The 24,865-nt window shown below is 48.7% G+C and overlaps 1 protein-coding gene and 2 long non-coding RNA genes across 3 annotated transcripts in view; 1 reads left to right on the top strand and 2 right to left on the bottom strand.

Moving 5' to 3' along the window:
- Positions 1-937: 937 nt before the first annotated feature.
- Positions 938-11,992, bottom strand: LOC118229441. Its single transcript, XR_004765668.1, has 4 exons — positions 11,890-11,992; positions 11,518-11,609; positions 8,646-8,842; positions 938-1,219 (listed from the first exon to the last, which is right to left on the bottom strand). It is a non-coding gene; the product is annotated as an uncharacterized LOC118229441 (long non-coding RNA).
- kcnk3a (potassium channel, subfamily K, member 3a) overlaps positions 4,883-24,865 on the top strand; it is a 34,954-nt gene continuing 14,971 nt past the window's right edge. The window contains exon 1 of the mRNA XM_035421394.1: positions 4,883-5,532. Coding sequence (XP_035277285.1) covers positions 5,250-5,532 — 283 coding nt within the window. The 5' untranslated portion in view covers positions 4,883-5,249. The remainder of the gene's footprint in view (positions 5,533-24,865) is intronic.
- Positions 18,825-19,804, bottom strand: LOC118229442. Its single transcript, XR_004765669.1, has 2 exons — positions 19,545-19,804; positions 18,825-19,389 (listed from the first exon to the last, which is right to left on the bottom strand). It is a non-coding gene; the product is annotated as an uncharacterized LOC118229442 (long non-coding RNA).

Here is a 24,865-nt window from a genome sequence, read left to right as displayed (position 1 = left end):
AGCGGGGATTAGACTGAGACTGCGCTGGTGCAGGAGGGTGAGAGGAGAAGCGGGGATTAGACTGAGACTGCGCTGGTGCAGGAGGGTGAGAGGAGAAGCGGGGATTAGACTGAGACTGCGCTGGTGCAGGAGGGTGAGAGGAGAAACAGGGATTAGACTGAGACTGCGCTGGTGCAGGAGGGTGAGAGGAGAAACAGGGATTAGATTGAGACTGCGCTGGTGCAGGAGGGTGAGTGAGAGGAGAAGCGGGGATTAGACTGAGACTGCGCTGGTGCAGGAGGGTGAGAGGAGAAGCAGGGATTAGATTGGTTGGGGTCATATCTCCGCATTAGCCAAAATAAAAGCGCTTTACTGCTGTACTGCTTCACACTGCTGTTATAGTGTGTTGCGCAGCTTGCTTCGTGCGTGTCAGTACAATGTGACCGACACAAAAAACAACAAGATGACTGGAAGATAACAGACATAAAGGTTTGGGAGTGACAGCAGCACCCAGCATGCACTGGGGTTTATGGGTGTCTGCTGTTGTAAATGAACAATGTGATGTAATCCAACTCCTCCAGATGACAGGAGAGCCTGTGGGAGCAGCTGGGTCATCGTCAGCCAAACAGGAGGCGAACAACGGCCCTTTCAGACCAGCTCAGAAGCCTGAGCAGATGTCTCTGGTCTGTCGCGTCTCCTTTGATTCCAAAAAAATTGGCTTTTTTCCATGAACTCAGTAGCATGATCCATATGGAAATCAGATACACCGCAATATATTGAGACTGAATATATTAGGCACATAAAGATTATATTATATAAAATTATATTAAAATTTTATACCAACACTTGGCAAAATATTGGCAAATATACAAAGTATTGCAACCTTCATATATTACACTTTATTTTGAAATAAGACATAGCTGTGAAATATATTTATATTTTCATGACACTTTTCAGAAATATCCAGAATATTTACAGTATACTGCAGCATGTTGTATTTCCGTGAGGGAGAGGACTTCAGTGACGCGAGCGGAGTCGCCGGCGGAGGCGGTGAATGTCAGAGGCGGGCATCAGGCTCGATGCTCCGCGGGCATCGGCGCTCGGAGAGCGGGGTGAGCCGCGTGCGAGGCGAAGGACATCGCGAGCGCGGCGAAGCGCGGCGCAGCGCTCCTTCCTTCCCTGTCACTGCTGACTGCGCTGACGATGTTTTCATGCCAGGGAATTACGTAACGCGCGCTCTCTGTCAAAAAATAGATAGATAAATAAATAAATAAATAAATAAATAAATAACGAAAAGACGGTGCCACTGCACTCTCTATAGTTTCGACGCATTTGATTTAATCAATAACCAAGACCAAGGCGGAAGCGAGCTGCCTTCTTTATGGTTTCCCGAAAACACTGCTATCACACGACAATATTTACATTTCAATAGCATCCCGTACAGTGTTTGCAATCGTGGTGTGCTATGGCAACCGATTACATAGGTAGCTAAACTTAAATTTTCATCAACATGATAAAATGGCTTCAATTAGACAATGGCAAGAAGGCATAAACCACATTACAAAAGTGGTAAGGTACAAATACACAACACATTTCAACAGCAAATTATGAAAAACAGATTCGAGCCAAATTCAATATTTGGAGCAATCATTTCAACACTGAAAATCCAAACAGGCTCCCCTGTCTCAGAATATCACAAGCATCAGAGTCACGAAGCGTGGGGCTCTCTCTCTCTCTCTCTCTCTCTCTCTCTCTCTCTGTCTCTCTCTCTCTGAAACAGTTTCCTCCTGTGTGGGGACTCAGTAACGCTGTGGCACTGCTGAACCATGTTTCTCAGAAAACTATGAGACCATCGGCCTGTGAAAGGGGGTAACTGCAGGTACAAGCACACTTTCTCATATTAAACAAAGAAAAACTATAAATAAATACCAAATATGGAAGGATTTCACACAAGGGCATGATTAGTTATTGATTTTACTCCACGTAACATAAAGAGGGCCATTATTTATGGAACGATTTGCACATGAAAGCACTTTCTTCCTTGTGAACATAAGGAGAATTGTAAGGGGTGTGGAGGTGTTGGGGGGCAGGGCGTTGTGTGTGGGGGTAGGGGTTGTGGGGGAGGGGAATGTGTATCTGATGCGAAAAGTGCTATTTCCACAGCACAATGCAGCAGCTACTTAATTCAGTGCATGTTATTGAGAATAAAACATGAGCGACCCATGCTGAGGAGGATCTTAGAAACAGCCCTTTCACAACAGGAATATATACAGGAACATATTGCCTTAAAATGGAAAAATATACTGCAGTGCAGTGAATAATGCTTTTGATTACATGAAAGCACTCTACACAAAGGCTTTGTCAATACATTGTAAGTCTTGCTTAATAATGCATTTTATTAAATATATTCCTATATATCCCATTGCGACCAAAGTAGCAAGAACTGATATATGTTGCAATATATATGTTGTTGCTGTTGTTTAAATGTGGCAGAAGTCCTATTTCAATCAATGAGTCCTGATTTTATGTTTCACCATTTACCAACAAGTTTTCACACAGTGGACCTTTCTGAAGTAAGTATTTTATGTTCCTTCCACTTAAGCCACTGGCCCCCGATGCCCATTTTTCTGAAGGGAATTCTGGGATTTGGGGTTTGTGCAGTGAATCTGACAGGAAGTGTCTCCCAAGGGGCCACACAGACACATACACCCTCCGGCGTGTTTCCCACAATGCACCTGTCACTGCAGACCAGCCTCTTCACAGCCTCAGGAACTGATAACCACGGCAACGGCATTCCAGAGGACGCCCCCCATCACCATAATGCACAGTGACAGGGTAACCGTGGTGACAATGACCCGCTTTGCTCTCCCAGCATGTGTGTGTGTGTGTGTGTGCGTACATGTGTGCATGCGTGTGTGTGTGTATGTGTGTGCATGTGTGTGTGTGTGCCCCCAGTTTGCTGGAGAGGAAGAGCCATTGCAGTGATGTTGTTATCGACACTAAATGGATTTTTATAAATGGTGCAAGTGTTGTAGCAATCATACACGTCAAACACAGTGAAGTCACAACAATATCGCTGATCATATAAACTGTAGTCGATGATGATTCTCTCCTTAATAGATCATACTAATAACAACTCTTATGAACCAAAAACAAATAAAGCAGAACAATGTGTGCACTGCGTGACCTTTAATAATGCACAAATAACGGGAGACCATGCGAGCAGATAAAATACCGGAATACAGTCTGACGCAAGAGCCCATCCATGGCTCAGGAACACTCATTAAAGGTTACTCTGTCTGTCTCTGTGGGCTGTGTGTGTGTGTGTGTGTGTGTGTGTGTGCATGTGTGTGTGCGTGTGTGTGTGTGCATGTGTGTGTGTGCGTGTGTGTGTGTGTGTGTGCGTGCGTGTGTGTGTGTGCGTGTGCGTGTGCGTGTGTTTTTTTTTCTTGTTTTTTTTTGGGGGGGTGGGGGGGTTATGTCTGTATTTCTGTTGGCTCATTCAAATTAAGTTTTATAAAGCCATAAGGTTTTTATTGAATGAAAATATTGATCTTAGCTCACAGCGAGTTCCCTGCAGTGAGGCTCATGCATGTATGCATAGGCTTGGATTGGCAGTAAGGCATCTCATTAAATCTGCCTGTGCTTTTCCAGGCATCTTCACACCTGCCCCTGCCCAGCGCTGCTGTACCTATAACTGCCCCCCCCCACACCTGCCCAGCGCTGCTGTACCTCTAACTGCCCCCCCCCACACCTGCCCAGCGCTGCTGTACCTCTAACTGCCCCCCCCCACACCTGCCCAACGCTGCTGTACCTATAACTGCCCCCCCCACACACCTGCCCAGCGCTGCTGTACCTCTAACTGCCCCCACCCACACCTGCCCAGCGCTGATGTACCTCTAACTGCCCCCCCCACACCTGCCCCTGCCCAGCGCTGCTGTACCTATAACTGCCCCCCCCACACACCTGCCCAGCACTGCTGTACTTATAACTGTGCAGCACTGAGACCTACTGCTTCAGCAGGAAGGAACAACCCCCCCAAAACCCTAACCCTAACCCTAAAGGGCATGCTGCAGCACTGAGACCTACTGCTTCAGCAGGAAGGCGCAACCCCCCCAAACCCTAACCCCCTCCTCCAAACCCCACAGTAAATCTGAGCCCTCTCCAGAAAGACAGGCTGCATGAAGGCCAAGCAGGTGAGTGTGCACGTGTAGGCGGGAGAGCTGCGGTATATCTGTAAGCAGGTCTGACTCCCACCCACAAATCCAGTTTATTACAGCGAATAGCGCCTCACGCGCTGTGGCTTTCCACAACAACAAAAAACGTACACGTGCAGAAACCATTCTAGACTTATCTGATCCTGTCACTAATTCACTATCCTATTCACGTCAATGAAACACGCGGTGCAAAGTGTAAGCGTGCCTTCTGATTGTACGTATAAATAGCAAATCACATGGCGGCGATGTACAAGCCAAAAAGAAAAACATAAAAAAAAAACGTAAATGCGTGCGCAGCCATGGCGCGAGACACTGGATCAGATTCAACTCCCGCGCAGCCTTCCCCCCGAGTTATGATTCAGCTGAAATCATTTCGCACGAGACACTGTCCCTTTTCTCACGGACCAAAAAAAAAAAAAAAAAAAAAAGACTACAGCATTGCACTGTACACGGGCGACGCAAAGAGAAACATTTCCTTGCTTAACTTTCTTTAAAGAACAAATCACTGTTCAAACATGCGGGACACATTAATAGTTTAATTTGATGTTTTTGTGCTATATATAAGTTACATGCTTCATATTTTAGTCGTCATTTAGTCTTCCAGTGACGAAGAGAAAAATAAATAGTAGCACTGTTTCCCTCCTGTCCCTTGACGCCCATTTCCGTGAGGCGATTGCTCAGCCAAAGTAGGAACCCTCCGCCAGCGCCGGGGAGAAATTATTTTATGGAGAGAGAATGCGGAGAAATTATGTCACTAAAGAAAACACAAGCACACCTCAGCGAAAAATTACCAAATAAGGCACGCACTGCACTGCACACACTCGCGTCTCGCGCGGAGTCCCGGGGGAGTCGGATAAAGGAGGGGGTGTGTGCGGGGGTGGTGCTGAACGAACAGCTCCCGTTAACAGCGCGCTCCAGTAAATAAAGTCATCAGTAGACCTCGCGGCGCGCAACAGTCACCGAAAGACACAGTGGAGCCATGAACCAGCAGCCGAGCTCTCCGGCCTCCAGACTCGCGCTTAAACTTTGGGAGCCCGTCAAGTCACCCAGACCATGAAGAGGCAAAACGTGAGGACTCTCGCGCTCATCATCTGCACGTTCACCTACCTTCTGGTTGGAGCCGCCGTCTTCGATGCCTTGGAATCTAAGAAAGAGACCACTCAGCGGAAGAAACTGGACGATAAAAAATTAGACCTAATGGACAAGTACAACCTGACGAAGGAAAACTTTTACGAGTTGGAAACGGTTGTGTTGCAGCTGAAGCCGCACAAAGCCGGGGTTCAGTGGAAATTCGCCGGGTCTTTCTATTTTGCCATCACTGTGATCACGACCATAGGTAAGAGCGCGTGCTTTCTAGATAAAACGTATCATTCATACACCTATGTGTACATAGCCTATGAGTGTTTTTTTTTCAGGAGCAAAAAGCAAAACAACTCCCGAACCAGAACCGGACAGCGTTCAAATTTTAGTAAAGAATGGTGAAGAAAGATAACATTAACATTTTACATGGAGACATTTTCTGTTTCAAGACCTTACCTGTTACGGAAGCGTACGCGGACCGGCAGATTTATGGCAGAGTTTAGCTCCCGCGAATGATGCAAACAAGTACGGCTCACTACAAAGTTTCCGTGTAGAATACAATTTTGTGTAGGATACAATTTACTTAAGCCTTAAAAGAGCAAGTTTTTCAAAGAAATGTTTCGACAAACACAGTTTCTTGTCTATGTTTGACAGGGGAAAATGACAGGGTTAAAACATAGAAAATGTTTAATATGTCTGGAAAATAGTTCGAACTTTGTAGGAGTTCACTAAGGTACAGATCTGCTCTAGCATCGCTAAACGAGAAGACTGCCATTCCACGTGCTCCTGGAGACAACACGTTAAACCGTTTATTTGACCTCTTCTTGCTAAATATCATTCAGGTTTAATCTGGTGCGTTCATGGACAACATTCGATGACTTCTCTGACGCACAGGCGCGATCGGTCTAGATTATTATCCCCGGGGGAAATTTTCGCTCATTTAGCTTTAAAACGTATAAAGTGTTATTCCTGACAACTTGTCAGAATCACTGAATTACTTTGTAGAGCTAGAAGGCACGGTTCAATATTTCACATGTTCATTCCATTGCACCACGCAACGCAAGTGCTTGTTTTACGCAGCCTATGATTTACAATAAGTGTGCATGAAATGATTTATCAGCAAGATGTTTGAAAGAAAAGGCACATTGATGGACAGAACGCAGATGTGCTACAGCTCTAAAACAAGACAACCGTGCTAATTGCACTCCTGCATTTGAGGTTTCTGCGTTTGCTGTTGGCACAAATGCATTTCAGCAAATGATCATTAATGTGTACCACACGAGGATTAGGGTAGCTTTTTAAAGAATTAATATAACACCAGTTTACTTGCTAATTCCAGTCACATCCACTGCTGTTGATGTTATTCATTTGCATTACGTGAGCATGGCCTATATATAATTAAGTCGTGTGGAAAGGTCTGGTAAATAAGAATCACATGCATTTTTATTTATTTTATTTTTTTTTTTACAAATTACATTTTAAAAATAAGAAATAGGTGCAAGGAGGTTTAAAAAAAAATGTAAAAAAAAAAAAAAAAACAGGAAAAAATATTGCCCAAATTAATGAAGACCCAGTTCCAGCCTATCTGCACAAATACTTTGTGCTTCCATTTTAACATATTTAGGTCAGCCAGCTTAAACAGGTTTTTGTGTTCATTTTAGGAGCCTGAGTCAGGTACTCCACCTGAACTGCTTCTGTGAATACCCCCCTGTCCCGCTGTAAACCGAAACAGCGCAGGCCCTGCTACCCCCCTGTCCCCCTGTAAACTGAGACAGCGCAGGCCCTGCTACCCCCCTGTCCCGTTGTAACTGTGTGAAACAGCGCAGGCCCTGCTACCCCCCTGTCCCGTTGTAACTGTGTGAAACAGCGCAGGCCCTGCTCCCCCCCTGTCCCGTTGTAACTGTGTGAAACAGCGCAGGCCCTGCTCCCCCCCTGTCCCGTTGTAACTGTGTGAAACAGCGCAGGCCCTGCTACCCCCCTGTCCCGCTGTAAACTGTGTGAAACAGCGCAGGCCCTGCTACCCCCCTGTCCCGCTGTAAACTGTGTGAAACAGCGCAGGCCCTGCTACCCCCCTGTCCTGCTGTAAACTGTGTGAAACAGCGCAGGCCCTGCTCCCCCCTGTCCCGCTGTAAACCGAAACAGCACAGGCCCTGCTACCCCCTGTCCCACTGTAAACCGAAACAGCGCAGGCCCTGCTCCCCCCTGTCCCGTTGTAACTGTGTGAAACAGCGCAGGCCCTGCTACCCCCCTGTCCCGTTGTAACTGTGTGAAACAGCACAGGCCCTGCTCCCCCCTGTCCCGCTGTAAACCGAAACAGCGCAGGCCCTGCTCCCCCCCTGTCCCACTGTAACTGTGTGAGACAGCACAGGCCCTGCTACCCCCCTATCCCGTTGTAACTGTGTGAAACAGCGCAGGCCCTGCAAGGCGCTCTGAACAACAGCATCTGTCAAATGCCTACAATGTTAATGATGTAAAGATGAACTGTTTTTTTAAATTCCTCCCTTGGAAAAAAAAATCTTTAAGGTCAAATTTAATTTGGGCCTTAAAATGAATACTTAATGCCAAACAGTGTTAGTCTAAACCTAGCAGCGTAGCCTACTTTACCTCACCGCTGTGTATCTCATGAAGGACTGCGCTACGGCACCTGTGACCTACAGGCAGTGACCTGCATGAACCAATGCAAAGGCCGCTCTCCAGAGAGAAACGCTGTGATTGGTTCATCGAGTCTCTGAGACCACATGACACCGCCCCATTATCATTGTTACTGCAGCAACAACAAATAGCAATTATATTACTTGTTGAATATTTATTGATTATTTAGAAGGGTATGCCACTGTAACAGGGAACTCTACCAGGATGGATTACAGTCTGAACGAGCTCAGCAGCGTAATTGTCGAGGCTGACATTTGAGAAAGCCGGCTGGAAGTGCGGGTGAGTTCAGCGCACGGAGAGAGCTCTTGGGGAGGGGCGCGCGTGGCCTTGTGTGGACGGGACGGGGCGGGCTGTAACCGGAGCACGGGGCGAGCGCTGATTGTGCGCTAACAGGATAGCGCCCCAGCGCACCGGGCAGCGCTTCGCCCAGCGGGTTAGATATCGATGCCGATCCCTCGCCGTGTTCCGCTGTGACAGACACGGCGGTGTCACTGTGCGCCCAGCGCCAACGCGACCCGCTCAGTCCCGTCCTCTGTGCTTCGCTAGCGTACTCTGGCCTTGTGTCACTTTCCTTAGAAAATATGAATTAAGTATTACCCTCTTATGACAGATTTGCTTTAAAAAAATAACTCGTGTTTTATTTTGTCCCAGGTCAGTAATGAGTAACGAGTCACAGGAATAACGGCGGTCCGTGTTTAGCGCCCCCTTGTGTCTCACCTGCTCATGCGGTTCCTCGTGCGGCTGTGTGGGCTGATTCTGGACCGCAGGCGGAAGTCTCCCGGAGGGGGGTGAGGGGTGGGGGGCGGGGGGTTCAGTCAGCGCGGTGTCCCTGCCCTCTTCCCATAAGACCAGCCGAACCCCTACGGCCCGCCTGCGCCAGCAGGGGTTACTGTGGCAACGCAGCCAGCAGGCCGCTTAGAGAAAAGAAGCAGAAGTCGGTGAGCTGCCATGAGACTGTCCGCTACAGGATGTGACATCACACCCCTGGAGAGCCAGTAAGAGTGTGGTTAGCCCCATTAGCTGGGGACCCTGGTCTTTAGCTGAGTCAGCGAACCGCAGCTCTTGGTTTGTGGTACTGACAGCAGGGAACACGGTTCTGAACTCGCTACAGATCTACTTCCGTTATATTAGCTTCATGCATTTCAAATGGGGTAGCATGTTCCCTCTCTAATGGACACACACATAAACACACACACACACATACACATACACATAAACACACACACACACACACACTCACACATACACACACACACACACACATACACATACACATAAACACACACACACACACACACACACACACACATACACATAAACACTCACACACACACACACACACACACACACATACACGCACGCATAAACACTCTCACACACACGCACGCATGCACACACACACACACACACACACACATACATAAACACTCACACACACACACACACACACACATACACATAAACACTCACACACACATGCATAAACACTCACACACACGCACGCATGCACGCACACACACACACGCACGCACGCACGCACACACACACACACACACACACACACACTTGCACGCATGCACACACACACACACACATACACTCTCACATACACACCTACACACACACTCCCTCCCACCCACACACACAAACACACACACTCCCTCCCACATACACACACTCTGTAATGATTTGGTGGCTCTCCCCTCACAGGAGTCACACTGTCTGAGCTCAGAATTATGCCATCCAGCATGGGGGGGGGGGGGGGGGGCTGTGTCCAAGAAAAACTGAAAACAAAAAGCCATCATAGGGTTATAAAAACATGTGGGCAGTGTACAGTGTGACAGATCTGATCTACAATACAGCCCTGAGCAATCACAACATCCGCTATGATCTTCAGTCAGAGAGAGAGAGAGAGAAAGGGGGAGGGGGAGAGAGAGAGAGAGGAGAGAGAAAGGAAGGAGAAAGAGGGGGAGGAGGGGGGAAAGGACTGGCATGTGAGAGAGAGTGTTCCTCTGGGAAAGATGGATTTAATGGAAGGAATGATGGAAAAAAAAAACAAATGACTGGAAAGAACTCTTTCAACCACCCCCTACCCCCTCCCCCAAATAATTCAGTAAATTCTATGTCTCTTGGCACAGGAGTAGATTTGGTACTCTCTGAAGAAACTTTCACATCGTGCTCATGTTCGGCTAATCAGCCTGTCTCTCTCTCTCTCTCTCTCTCATCTGTCCATAGTCACATGACTGCTGACACCACCTCTTCTGTCCACAGTCACATGACTGCTGACACCACCTCTTCTGTCCACAGTCACATGACTGCTGACACCACCTCATCTGTCCATAGTCACATGACTGCTGACACCACCTCTTCTGTCCACAGTCACATGACTGCTGACACCACCTCTTCTGTCCACAGTCACATGACTGCTGACACCACCTCATCTGTCCATAGTCACATGACTGCTGACACCACCTCTTCTGTCCACAGTCACATGACTGCTGACACCACCTCATCTGTCCATAGTCACATGACCGCTGAGCATGAAGGAGACATTTCACTGTTTTGTGAAAATCTGGGTCTAATTCCAACATCTCTCAGGGCTTTTTGTCTTGCAGAGACCCAAAACATCACTTTCTCGTAGCAGACATCAATGGGGGGGGGGGGGCGGATGTTAGTTTAGGGGGTTCCAGGCAAGGCTGGGAGATGGGTGGAAACTTTCAGAAAAAAAGAAAGCATTTCCTGTAGAATTCCTTCATCCTCAGGGGACCCTATGACCCATGTATCTTAGATTTTATTTGATAGCTTGGCACAGAAACACGACCCAATCGAGTGGCTGAGGAAGGCCTCTGTGCCACATGGGCTAGCTGGCGGTGCCGCGGTGGCGTGGGGCGGCACAGAGCTCTGGAGGACGGCTTCACGCCTGAGTCCTCCAGCTGAAGGGCCACAACTTTAACAGGGAATTACAGAGAGGCATTCTGGGAAGGAAATCACTGCTGCTGATCCTGCAGTGGGGTTATTTAGAGGAATGAAAGGGATTCATTTCAGTCTGGGCTTCACAAAAAGCAGTTAAATTATCCCACACGGGTGACAGGTTTTCCTTGCATATCTGACACTGAGGCATTTTTCATGCTTCCAAGAGTCCCGAAATCATCTGCGCTGGTTTAGTCAGTGGAGATGTGATTTTTCTGCAGATGGGTGGAGATCAGTTAATATGTGTGATACACACAGAGGCCTTTTCTTCATGGAGGTGCTGGAAGAGGTGATGGTGGTGGAGGAGATAGAGGTAGAGGAGGTGGTAGTTATGGAGGTAGAGGCAGAGGAGGTGGTGGTGGAGGAGGAGGTGGAGGTGATTGTGGTGGAGCAGGAGGTGGTGGTGGAGGTACAGGTGGAGGACGTGGTAGGAGTTGGTTCATTTTAAACATGAAAGCCAAGAGACCCCAGCAAAGTACAAAAACAATGCAACTGCAAAACGCGAATCTAGTATTTACAAATATATATATATTCGAAAATCAATGAGTATAAAAACTTTGTGATAAGAGAACGCTCGGGAAAACGTCTGTGAAAACAGCTCAGGCTGAAAAGTACACACATTCCACAGCTTTCTGCAGTTCTCTGTCCCCTGATACACAGCACCATGGCCAGAGGGCCACTCACCAGGGAAAATGTCAGTCTGTCAGCCAACTGAAAAAAGAGAAAAATCATCTATTAAAACAACTGCTCTGGACTGCTGCATTTTATGAGAGGAAATCTTTTTTTTCCTTTAGTGCCTACATGTCCTTAACATAATACCATAAAATATAAAATCACACTTTTTATCACACAGTAGTTAACATCAGTAAATACTTTTTTATAGATGTCACCCATGAGAGCTCTGAGTTAGTGATGTCATTGCTCACCCGTTTATCTAACCCTAGTTAACCCCAACCTGTCCACTAATCCCACTAATCCCACTGCTTCCCACCTCGGCCGTTAGCATCCTCTCTGCGTAGCGGCTGCAGGGGGTAGCATATCTGCTATCGGTTCAGCACGATCAGGCTGGAAAAGGGATCAAACGACCTGCCACAAATGACACATCCTTCAGCATGTGCTGTGTTCTGAAGAGCCGGCCATGACAGGGAGGCTGAGAGCTCCAGCGCTGTCCACGTGACACGGCTCGGATCAAAAACCCGCTTTGAAACCAAAACACAAAACCCAAAGGGAACGAGAACGGGGAGGGAGCACATGAAGTCCAAGTGAATTCGCTGCACCAGCAAGACAATTTACCACATTTAAGGGGCTTTCAGGAGCACTGCACACTGTTCCACTGTCCTTTTCAACTGCATCAGTGCTCCAATCCCATAATGCACCACAACCATCTAGCCCAAGAATGCTTAATCCTGAGAGTCAAAGGACACACGGCCTCTGTGGGTATGATCATACGGACAGACACAGACAGGCATGCCGACAGGATGAGAGACAGACAGGCAAGCCGACAGACAGGCAGGCAGGTGGACAGATGGACAGACAGGCAGGCAGGCAGGCATGGCACAAAAAAAAGACAGACAGAGACAATGTGCCAATTTGTCAGCCAGGGGAAGTGGTCTTGTACCAGACTGTGCTCCCATCACTGATGGACTGTATTGAGCAAGAAGCCCTCTTTCCAGGCCAGAGGCAGAGGTGAGCAGAGAGACAGTGTAATGACAGCCCCGCCCCCGGTCACAAACCCATCGCTCTGCTCATCGAGCCCAAACGGCTCCTTTGCACACATTTTCTCTCTCTGTGCTCATCAGGTTTGACATTTGCCAGGAGAAAATCACCTGATCTCACCTGGCCAATTACCTCTGTGCCTGATGGACAGTCATACAGCCCTCATGCAGCCATCAGAGTCAGTCATTATAGCTCACTGAGAGCAGCGTGTTTGCTTTACTTCACATGGTGGAATGGAGAGGGGGTCTTAGAGACCAGGGAGGTTAGCGCATGGGGGCTGGAGGAAGCGGCTTCCTTCCGGGGTGGGGGGGGGGGGATAAGCCCGTATGTGAGCGCGCTCAGTGCGCTGCAGTCAGCTGTCTGCTGCAGCCGTGATGCAGATGGGATTAAATGAGATGTGACAGAATTCAGCCCCAATACAGCCACCCAGCTCTGCATCTCTGTGTGACAGAATTCAGCCCCAATAGAGCCACCCAGCTCTGCATCTCTGTGTGACAGAATTCAGCCTCCCTGACAATCAGCCCCAGTACAGACAGCCAGCTCTGCATCTCTCTGTGACAGAATCCAGCCGCAATATAGCCACCCAGCTCTGCATCTATCTGTGACAGAATCCAGCCCCAATATAGCCAGCCAGCACTACATCTCTGTGTGACAGAATCCAGCCCCAATACAGCCACCCAGCTCTGCATCTCTGTGGGCAAGCCGGAGAGGAGCATGTCAGATCCCTACAGCGATGCACACTCATACACACGCGTGCACACATACACACACACACACATGCACACGCATACACACACACACACACACACATACACTCACCTACACATGGACACACGCACACGCACGCACGCACGCACGCACACACACATGCAAGCACACACACCCACACATAATCAAACATTCACACCCATACTCGTGAAAATACAGTGAAAAATGAAACTTGAAGAAATGTGTCTTTAAAGGATTTGTTGACGTTTTGAATACATTTTCATGTTTAGCTTGGAAAAGCTGTTGATAGACAGAAACATTGAAACCACAGAGACTATTTCTGGACGGAGAGATAAGTGGTGTGTGAGGTCACTGATTAAAATGGCTCCAGCCCAGTAGAGCAGAAGCACAGCGATAAAAATCTGCTCGCGGCCACGCTCAGCCTCAGCTGCACAGCAGAAGGTAAATGTTTTTGTGATTTTATTTTACAAGTGGAGCATTTGGAGAGGGAGAGGACGGGACGGAATGAAAACACCCAGCCAAGATGTTTTTTTACGCAGTGAGACAGAACAGAGCTCAGACAGACGTGCGATTCAGGTCACTTCTGAGAATTCACAGCGCTGCCCTTATACCACAAAACCCAAATATTTTTAAAAATCAAGTCAATGAAACAGCATAAATGAACAATCTGGCCTGCTTAATGATATGTAATTATGTAATTAATAGCGGGGCAGTTATTAATATTTTGCCTTCCCAGAATGCTCTGCTGTCTCACTCCGGCTCTGACTCGCACGGGACACGGCTTTTCCGCGAACGATACGAGCCGCTGACAGCGGGAGGGGAAAGGAGGCGCGCCCCGGGACGCCCGCGTTTGGCCGTCCCGCTCGCTACGATCGCCGTGGTGACCGCCACGCGTCTGCAGTCCGGTTCTGTGGCTCTCTGGGTAATACGAAACCCCGTCTGTGTGCGCGAGAGGGCGGAGGGAGGCAGACGAGCAGGCAGCCGCTTCATGGCGCGCAGCACACTCTGTACCTGCAGTGCGGCTCCAGTGATGTTTATACAGTCGAGTACAAGCTGTTTACCTGTAGGACTGCTGTGTGGAGACGCACCACACACACCTGATGGGACCGTGTTTGGTTACACTCAAGCAGCAGAGAAGCGGTCAAATCCTATGTCAAATGATATGAAACAATATTATATTACAGGCGCACACACACGCACGCACGCACGCACTCACGCACGCACGCACGCACGCACGCACTCACACACACGCACACACACACACACACACACACACACACACACGTACACACACACTCACACACACACACACACACACACACACACACACACACACACAGGGCTCCCTGGCTGTCCCTAAGCTCAGAGTCCTGTGAAGGATGTAAGACGTGTCCTGCTAAACCAGGCCAAGGGTGCAGCAGCAGACTCGAACCCGGAGGAGGACTAATCGTCCCTGTCCTGAGCTGAGAGCGGCATGTGACCGTGCCCACGGCAACCTGGCAACCCAGCAACCGAGGAGGAGCGAGAGCCGTCTGCGCCGGCAGGAGGACCGACTGCGCCGGCAGGAGGACCTCAGCTTCCCCCAAACAGCCTAACAGAGCACTACTGAAGCTGCAGACCTGTCCTCAGCTTCCCCCAAACAGCCTTACAGAACACTACTGAAGCTGCAGACCTGTCCTCAGCTTCCACCAAACAGCCTTACAGAGCACTACTGAAGCTGCAGACCTGTCCTCAGCTTCCCCCAAACAGCCTTACAGAGCACTACTGAAGCTGCAGACCTGTCCTCAGCTTCCCCCAAACAGCCTTACAGAACACTACTGAAGCTGCAGACCTGTCCTCAGCTTCAGTCATTCAGAGATCCTGTGGTTGATTCATTCCAACTATCGAAAGTCCCTCTTCACTCTCTCCCACCTGGTATGACACACGGAACAAACTACGTAGGACAGACAGAAGGAAGGAGAGATAGAGAGAGAAGAAGAGAGAGACTGAGGGAGAGGCAGAGAGAAGAGAGAAAGGTCTTGTTTTCAGAAGCACAAACATGTGGGAGATGCACCTTGAAGGATAACACCGGGGCCAAATATTTACACAGAGGCGCCTGCACCGCGACTCGGGGAGAAAGCGCGGAGACATTTACAGCCGTGTGACATAAAGCAGAAACAGAACCACAGCCTACGGCACAAAGCGGCTCTGATTGGCCCTGCTCTACAGACTACGGCACAGAGCGTCTCTGATTGGCCCTGCCCTACGGACTACGGCACAGAGCGTCTCCGATTGGCCCGTGTCACCGCTAACCGCAGGCCATGTTCCGCTGCACACGCACGCATTTTTACAAGGTGGCGTCCTGCCCAGAACTGCGCAGGTGCAGAACAGTCTGGTGTATCCATGGTTACGCACACTCAGGGCCCCCTGGTCTGTGTGTGAGCCACACCCGGTGCATGGAGCACTGCCAAGGTGTTACCTGAACATGGGGCGGGGGGGCCTGGTGTTACCTGAACATGGGGCGGGGGGGCATGCCGTTATCTGAAGAGGGGGGGACATGCCATTATCTGAAGGGGGAGGGGCACGGTGTTATCTGTACGCGGGGGGTGGGGGCGAGGCGGGGGTTTGGGATGACATGCCATTATCAGATGGTGCAAAACTAATTAATTAATTAATTATGCATGAACAGAAGTACACACTCTGTTCCAGTTCTGCTGGAGCACACCATGCATGTATAACCCTGTACAGTAAACCACGGGAGAGCTACAGTAGCCCAGACCAGCAGGAGCAAAGACGCTTCACTGTGAAACCCCACCCCGTCCTGCTTAAAACTGCAGGGTGAAATTACACCCCACACCCGGCCTGGCCTACAGGCCATTAGCTGGGATTACACCCCACACCCGGCCTGGCCTACAGGCCATTAGCTGGGATCAGTCACAGGGTGATTTACAGCTTAGGAAATGCAGGCAAAATGAGACTAAAACCAACTGTGTGTCCAACAACACGACAACAACAGCCACGACAACCATGACAACAGACACCAGAACAACAACAACCACGATAACAAATACCATGACGACAATCATGACAACCACAACAGCAAACACCAGAATAACAATAACCATGATTAAAAATACCATGACAACAACAACCACGACAACCAGAATTGTCCATTTGCCCATGATGTAAAATGCAAACTAAAAAAATTTTTTTTTTAAAAATAGCAAAAATAATAATGTAAGCAGCTCAAATTGCCAGCATTAAATATATCTTAATGATGTATTATAGATATCATACAGCAGCACAGTCTGAATGAAGAGCTTACCCACGGGAGGCTCTAACAGAGAGCTCATTTAAAGCTGATGAACTCTAATCGGTGCGTTAATTGATTGTAACGGACTATGGAAATACAGGAAATACTCTCTGCCTTTGTATGTCAGACTGGCTGACCACACAAATGCAGCACATATACGTCATCAGAATATAATTCAACTCGCATTTAAAGTTTTGAGAGTGGGGAAGAAAAAAAAAACTCTCAAATTTTCCCATTTCAGAAGGCCAAGTCCACATAAAGATAAAGAAATAAATCCAAAAACACTTTCTACGATTAGGTATCCATCTAGGATTCAGCAGATAGATGAAAACAAACTATGCGTTTTTATTTCACGTACATTACTGAATGTCCTTTGAATCATTTAGGCTTTGACTCTCATTGGCTCAGCATGACCCTTCCGCAGTGGAAAGTATCCCTGATACGCGAGCGGAACGTCTACAAACTCGTACACGCGCGTAAACAGGGATTTCTTAAATAAGCAATGACGACAAATCTGAGCCTCCTTGCCAGGTACATCCATTGGTTAATTTTTAAAGGCCATCGGGTGCAACCACCTGCTCTGTCCTGAGGGGAACAAGGACTACGCGGAAAATAGTTCCACCTTTGAACTGAGGCATCATGGGAAGGGTCAGAGGTCAAATGCAGCAGTGTTTCTGAGCGGAGACAGACCACAGCGCTCTTCCACATCAGGCTCTCAGGAGGCCTGGGCTACGGGTACGTGTGCCGGCTCCTGCCGTCCTGAACGCACGGACGGACGCTCCTGCCGTCCCGAACGCACGGACAGACGTCCCGTAGCTCAAACTCAGAGTCCTACACGCACGCGGCCACCGATGAGCGCGAATGCACACAAAGACCGGTGTGAATAATTCATGCGCGTTTCGCGGAGTTCAGCAGGATGTGGTTCCTGTGCTCCGGACCGCAGCGCAGCTAATCGGCTCGCTGGCACTTTGCCCTGAGAAGTATTAAGCCGCCGATTCCAAAGAGACGCGCGGCACAAGAGCCCTGAAGTACCGGCAGCGGCACAGGAGACGCCCGCCGCTCTCAGCGCTCAGAATGACCCCGGCATCGCTGGTTATCGCTCAGACAGAGATGTCATATCTCAGACATATCATATCTCAGACATATCATATTAAACATACAAGCCATCAATGTGATTACCCTGGGGCAGGGAGATGCTAATCTTGAGATGTTAACAGTCCTGTATCAGTCTGTGTCCAGGCCAAATCGCATCCGCCCTCCCTGGACACCATTGTCCCTCGTTGTCCTAAGTGGGGATCATTTTTACCTGCCATTGATTAATTACCATCACACAATGGACTACAGCAAGACACTGAAATACAACCTGCTATGCAGCACTGCTAGGAACTAACTATTAAACACAGGCTTCTCTGTGGTCACTGGGCACTGATTAATATTGTGTGTGCCTACACGTGCATATGTGTGTGTGTGTGTGTGTGCGCCTACATGTGCATGTGTGTGTGTGTGTGTGTGCCTACATGTGCATGTGTGTGCACGTGTACCCCTCTGTGCTTTTGGGTGTGTGGGTGTGTGTGTGCTTATGTGTGTGTGTGTGTTCGTATGTGTGTGCGTGTATGTGTGTGTGCGTGTGCATGTGTGCACCCTGCTGTGCTTTTGGGCCTGTGGCAGGCTGTGTGTGTGAGTGTGTGTGCGTGTGTGTGTACGTTTGTGTGCGTGTGCAAGCGTGTGTGTGTGCGTGTGCGTGTGTATGTGTGTGCGTGTGTGTGTGCATGTGCGCGTGTGTGTGTGTGTGTGCGTTTGATCTCAGGAGCCCAATGCTGATCTAAGCCAGTCTAAAAAGGGCTGACCTTTACTTTCCCATCAGTTATGCAGGAACCACCAATTAGAGTCTCACGACTCGACTCATTTTCATATTTAATGGCAGCGATAGCGGGCGTCCGTTTTTAAAAATACACATCTGATGCAATATTTAGCCTTCAAACGCGGCTGGAGTGCGCGGCGCCCGGTCAGCGGCCAGCGGCTGCTGACGTGAGCTTAGACACGGGGTGCTTACTGGTGCCCTTGTTGTATAATTAGTTACACAACATCATATAATTCACCTCCTTTTAATAATAATCATTCAGGCATCGTTGTATCAGCATGGAATGCTCATTTTGTTGCCATAATGGAAACAAGCCTGCTGCCAAAAGTAATAATAAACCTTTATTTCTACAGCACGTATCCAAAAAGAGTTACAAAGTGCTTGAGAGAGAAACATTTAAAACACTGACGAAATAACATGAAACATTAAAACCTTTCAAGAACAAATAAACAATAAAATAATAATAAAAATGAAATGAAATACAGATGATGAAAGCAAACAGAGAGGACCACAGAAATGATGATAAAAATGCTAATTTACAGAAGCGCGTCTTCAAAAAGCTCTTTGAAATGCAGAGCAGGCTCAGCTGATCTCACAGTTAACGGGACGTTCTTCCGAAAGGGCGGGGTGCTGGACCCGCTAACGCACGGGCGCCCCTTTGTCGCGCGTCGAGAGCGGGGAACAGCGAAGGAGCCACTGCTGGTGGATCGAAGAGCCCTTCTGGGGATGTGTGTCCGTGAGGAATTCTGAACGGCGAAGCAGAGACAGACCCTGCGGTGCTTTTAAGGTGATGAGCAGGATTCTGAGGTCTACTCTTAACTGGCAGCCGGTGTTAGGAAGCCGATGCTGGAGTCTCTGTATTGCCTAAATAGGAAAGGGCTGAACGCCGGGACCTGCAAATAGGAAAGGGCAGAACACCGGGGCCTGCAAATAGGAAAGGGCTGAACACCGGGACCTGCAAATAGCAAAGGGCTGAACACCGGGACCTGCAAATAGCAAAGGGCTGAACACAGGGGCCTGCAAATAGGAAAGGGCTGAACGCCGGGACCTGCAAATAGGAAAGGGCTGAACACCGGGGCCTGCAAATAGGAAAGGGCTGAACACCGGGGACCTGCAAATAGGAAAGGGCTGAACACCGGGGACCTGCAAATAGGAAAGGGCTGAACACCGGGACCTGCAAATAGGAAAGGGCTGAACACTGGGACCCGCAAATAGGAAAGGGCTGAACACTGGGACCCGCAAATAGGAAAGGGCTGAACACCGGGACCTGCTGCTCCAGGGTCCGGGAACGCCGGGAATTTCCAACCACACAAAGCTGGAGTCCTAAACATGCACTCCAACAGACAGACAGACAGACAGACAGAACGGTTAGACAGATAGATGACCATACATACAGACAGATAGATAGATGGTTAGACAGACAGACAGACAGACAGTTAGACAGATAGACAGATAGATGACCATACATACAGACAGATAGATAGATGGTTAGACAGAGAGACAGATATATAGACAGATAGATAGATGGCCATACAGACAGACAGATAGATAGATGGTAAGACAGACAGACAGACAGACAGACAGATAGAAATTTTCAGTTCTTCGGATAGGGAGAAAAAAGAAAAACAAGAAACAGTCTTTTGCCAAGTCAGACTCACTGACCTGTCACTTTAGCCGAAGATCTTTCACTGCAGCCATGAACCCGAGGGTACGGGCTGTGGGAGCGGGCAAAAGTGCACTGAAGGCTGAGGGGTCAGGAAAGGAAAACAAAACCCACTAAACCCACATCTCAGGCACTCGCCTTTTTATTATTTGTTCATTTCTGCGAGCACGTTGGTGATCACGTGGTTTGTTTCTCACATCGGTGGTAAATAGGAGAATGACTATTTCACGAGGGTGTTGTCTGTCCAGGAAGTAGTGGCAAACGTTTTTTGAGGCCGCGAGCATCTATTCCCTCGGACCTGTCGTTTCGCCTGCCGTGTCACACTTCACCGTCTTCCACGAATGACGCCATTTTTGTTTGCAAATTGCGTGCAAGAATCATGGGAAATGCAGTCTATATGCAGGGATTGGGTACGCTTTGTGTACATGCTTCGTGTGATGGTTTGCTCGGTTCTGTACGCACCTGAAGCTGCACCGTCACGGTGCGCTGGAAATGGAGATGCGTGGCGGGGGCGACGTCACTGGCAGGCACAGCGAGGGCGGGCACGCGAGGGTGGCACAGCGAGGGTGGCACGCGAGCGAGACTTTGTTCTGCATCAGATTAGCCCCTCCGCCTGTTTGCTCAGCGTGAAACAGGAGAGCATAAAGACGCAGTTAAGGACGGAGAGGACGCGCATCATTCTGAGCGCATCATTCTGAGCAGGCTCTCTGTCTGCGCTCCTACGAGGCGCGTTCTTTTTCCCCCTCCTTTCTTAAATTTAATTGGAAGTGTTTTTGCACTTGGCAGCGCGTGCTCGAGTGCAGGCGCCTGCTTGAGTGTCCGTTACACTCGCGCGCGGGATGCTGCGCCATCATTAGGCCCACATTACATTACTTCTGCAGACGGGCCTATCGGGTCACTGACGATGCGAAAGAACATCATTACACGGAACGCATTAACATCAGCAAGTCCCTGCAGGGCGAAAAAATGGATTTGCAGGCTACGCCACTTCCAGCTATGGCTCATTTTAAAACTAATTTTTTATTTATTCATCTATTTAGTTATTTGACCTTAGAGCCTTAATTTGTCACAGAACACTGCTTTGTGCCTGTACAAAAAGCCAGATGGAAAATGTCAGCTATCCACTTTGTGGATTAGCTGTGGATTGTGTGCCTGGATTATTGGTTGCTATAAACATATCGTATATTTTCATATTAACAATATCAGCATATATTAACGGCATATTTATATGTTTCTGCAAACGTGACCCAATTTTGTAAAATACTGAGCACACCTAGAGTTTATCTAGCTGCTTTAGTACTGGTCTAATCTGTGATTAGTATAAAAAGACACTTTATCGCACCTGTCATTGTATATCGGTGATGATTTTTGGCATATTGCATATATACATATTTGATGTTTTCACCTACACTCAGTTTGCAGTAGTTTAACAGATATCTAGCCTGCTTTTTGTGAAAGAATGTTTTGACAATTTTTAGTGTCAATGGGCCAAAATGTGATGTCAGAATTATGTCATATTCCAGCTGGACAGTTTCTGGGTTTTAAACTGGATTTACAGCTTGCACTGTCAGCAAGTTGTCTATTTAGCGAGTGCATCAGTAAATTAACGAATAAAATCTTATCTGTGTGAATTTATATGAAATTTGTGAAACATAATTTACTGAGTTGGCAGCCTGGACTTGCTGTTGACTTCCCTACAAGGCAAAGCACTCTTCTATAAATAGTTTTTATTTTACCATTTTGTACTTTCAGGTCCTGTCATGAACAAACTAGTTGCATAAACACAGATATAATTCCTCTCTAATTAGACACAGAGCTTGAGTCTGTAATTCCCCAAAACCACAGTGGAACCTCAGCATCTAATGTTCATTACTAATGTGATATATCACAACACATTCCTGAAGCTTGTGTTTGTATGGAAGTCTCTGTGGATACAAGGGTGTGCAAAAAGCACAGAAGGAAAGGCCTTTTTAGGGTTGGGAAACAGGATAGCACAGCAGATTCATGCCAGACACGTTAAAGGAGGGAAAAAATCAGATGCTATGAAATCTATCGGACAAGCGGCATCAAAATCCATATTTAACGCAAAAGCACATCCAGATCTGAACAAGCAGCAGACCATACCACAGGCCCGCAGCCTCATTCAGGAAATGATCTTTAGAAACGCTGTAGAAATACAAATGAATAAATGATTCATCCAAACTTAAACAGAATGAAGACAGAAACTGCTGAACATGGCTATGCCACATAGGGCAGAATCAGGGCTGGAGTGTTTTAACAGCTGTGTGCTGGGGTGGGGGGGGGGGGGGCTGTTAGACTGTGACTGTGTTTAATGGGGGGGGGGGGCTGTGAGACTGTGTTTAATGGGGGGGGAAGCTGTGAGACTGTGTTTAATGGGGGGGGGAGCTGTTAGACTGTGACTGTGTTTAATGGGGCATGTGGGGGGGGGGGCTGTGAGACTGTGTTTAATGGGGGGGGAGCTGAGAGACTGTGTTTAATGGGGGGGGAGCTGTGAGACTGTGTTTAATGGGGGGGGAGCTGAGAGACTGTGTTTAATGGGGGGGGACTGTGAGACTGTGTTTAATGGGGGGGGGAGCTGTGAGACTGTGTTTAATGGGGGGGGAGCTGAGAGACTGTGTTTAATGGGGGGGGGAGCTGTGAGACTGTGTTTAATGGGGGGGGGAGCTGTTAGACTGTGACTGTGTTTAATGGGGGGGGGGAGCTGTGAGACTGTGTTTAATGGGGGGGGAGCTGTTAGACTGTGACTGTGTTTAATGGGGGGGGGGGGGGAGCTGTTAGACTGTGACTGTTTAATGGGGCGTGTGGGGGGGGGGGGCTGTGAGACTGTGTTTAATGGGGGGGGGGGGAGCTGTTAGACTGTGACTGTTTAATGGGGCGTGTGGGGGGGGGGGGGCTGTGAGACTGTGTTTAATGGGGGGGGCTGTGAGACTGTGACTGTGTTTAATGGGGCGTGTGGGGGGGGGGGGGCTGTGAGCGGAACGAGAGCAAAAAGAAAAACTCCTCAGGGGCCATTTCATAAATCCCCTTTTTCCGTGTCTGTGGCTGAGTGACTGAACAGCTCCAGTTCGCCGCCTCATCAGCTGACAGGCGGAGCCTCGCACCCTGAGCGATGCCCGCGGGGTCCGGAGTCTGGGCCCCGGCCAGCTGCAGCCTGGTGATAACAGGGCGGAGGAGAGAGCGCATCGCCCTGCCTGCTGCACGCTGCAAAGCACTGTGGGATAGCAGCTGCTGGCGATGAAGGATGCATTTACTGAGGGTCTGTGAGGGGGCGGTGCGCTTGGTTTAGGAGAGGGGGGGGGAGGGGGACAGCAGTAGCATGGGCTCTACTCAGCCCAAACACTCAGGACATGGGCTCGTGCGTGAGTCCCTCTGCCAGTCTTCTCCTCCCTGGGGGTGGACAGGTGCCAATCGGGCCCCTCTCGGGTCTCTCCTGGGGGGCATGGTGACGTAATGCACCGCTACCCTGCGATTTTGTTTTTCTGTTCTCGGTCTCGAGTCTCCGCCCCCTGCTTAACCGCCCGGCCAATAAAACGTGTTCTGATTGGAGCGCCTCGCTCTCCGTGCCGCGGAACAGAGCTGAGAGGCTCAGGAGCCTGCTGGTGCCGGTCAGAGAGGGACGGGCCGGGGCGGTTCTCTGCTCGTGGTTACTATAGCAGCAATCTATTACTGATATTTACGCCTCATTGCGTGATAGCAGCAATCTATTACTGATATTTACGCCTCATTGCGTGGCAAAAATGACTCAGGCTGGAGGAAGAGGAAAAAAGCGGTGTGCATCATCAGGGCAATGAAAAAAAGATGCAGTCTTTCAGAGACACAACAGCGCACTTTCACACATACAGGAAGCACGTCTCTACCCTTCCTCAGGCTGGCCAGTGGCTAACTTATCAACTTAAGTCCCCATATTTTACCATGTCAAGCAAATGATACCTGTCCCCTGTGAATTTCATACTCTCAGTCCCCTGTGAGTTCCATCCCCTCTTTCTCCCCTGTGAATTCCATCCTCTCTCTCCCATGTGAGTTCCGTCCCCTCTCTCTCCCCTGTGAGTTCCATCCCCTCTTTCTCCCCTGTGAATTCCGTCCTCTCATAAAAGAATTGGGGAAGATCGCAGCATTCCACAGTACAGCTTGGTTTTCTTGCTGAAAAATAATAATTTTTCTGAAATAATAAATATATGAACACTGGAATGAAGCCTCATGAACCACAGAATGGGCAGAGCTGCGGTGTAATGTGTCTGTAATCTGTCACTCACCAATCTAAACCAATCATCAGGCAGCAGATTCTCCTGGTTGGTATAAGATGATGCCTCTGGTGGCCATCTGAAAATGAAAATCATGCTGCAACACAAGAACACATAAATCAAACAAATATTGAATGAATTGTTCAGTTTCATAAATATGATACATATCTCACCCGTAGAGAGGCTTGGTTTCGTCAGACAGCATTCATAAGCCAAAACCTCTGTGATTTATTTTCATAATCTTTTATAATACAACAAAAAATTCAATAAACACAGCTTCTTGATTTCCTGGGGCGAGTGAGCACCTCTGTGCCATTGTGTCCTAATGGGGTTTTTTAGGCTGCACCTCGGATTGTCCCTGAAAGAGCCTCTAAACTTCTGGGTTTCTCCGCAGGAAAGAGTTTGACATTTACAGCAGGCTGCTCTGCGTCCCTCCGCTCATCC

The sequence above is a fragment of the Anguilla anguilla genome, chromosome 6 (assembly GCF_013347855.1).
Source record: "Anguilla anguilla isolate fAngAng1 chromosome 6, fAngAng1.pri, whole genome shotgun sequence".
Classification (NCBI taxonomy): domain Eukaryota; kingdom Metazoa; phylum Chordata; class Actinopteri; order Anguilliformes; family Anguillidae; genus Anguilla; species Anguilla anguilla.
Note: the sequence above shows the minus strand (reverse complement) of the source record. Positions and strands in the feature narration are given on the sequence as shown.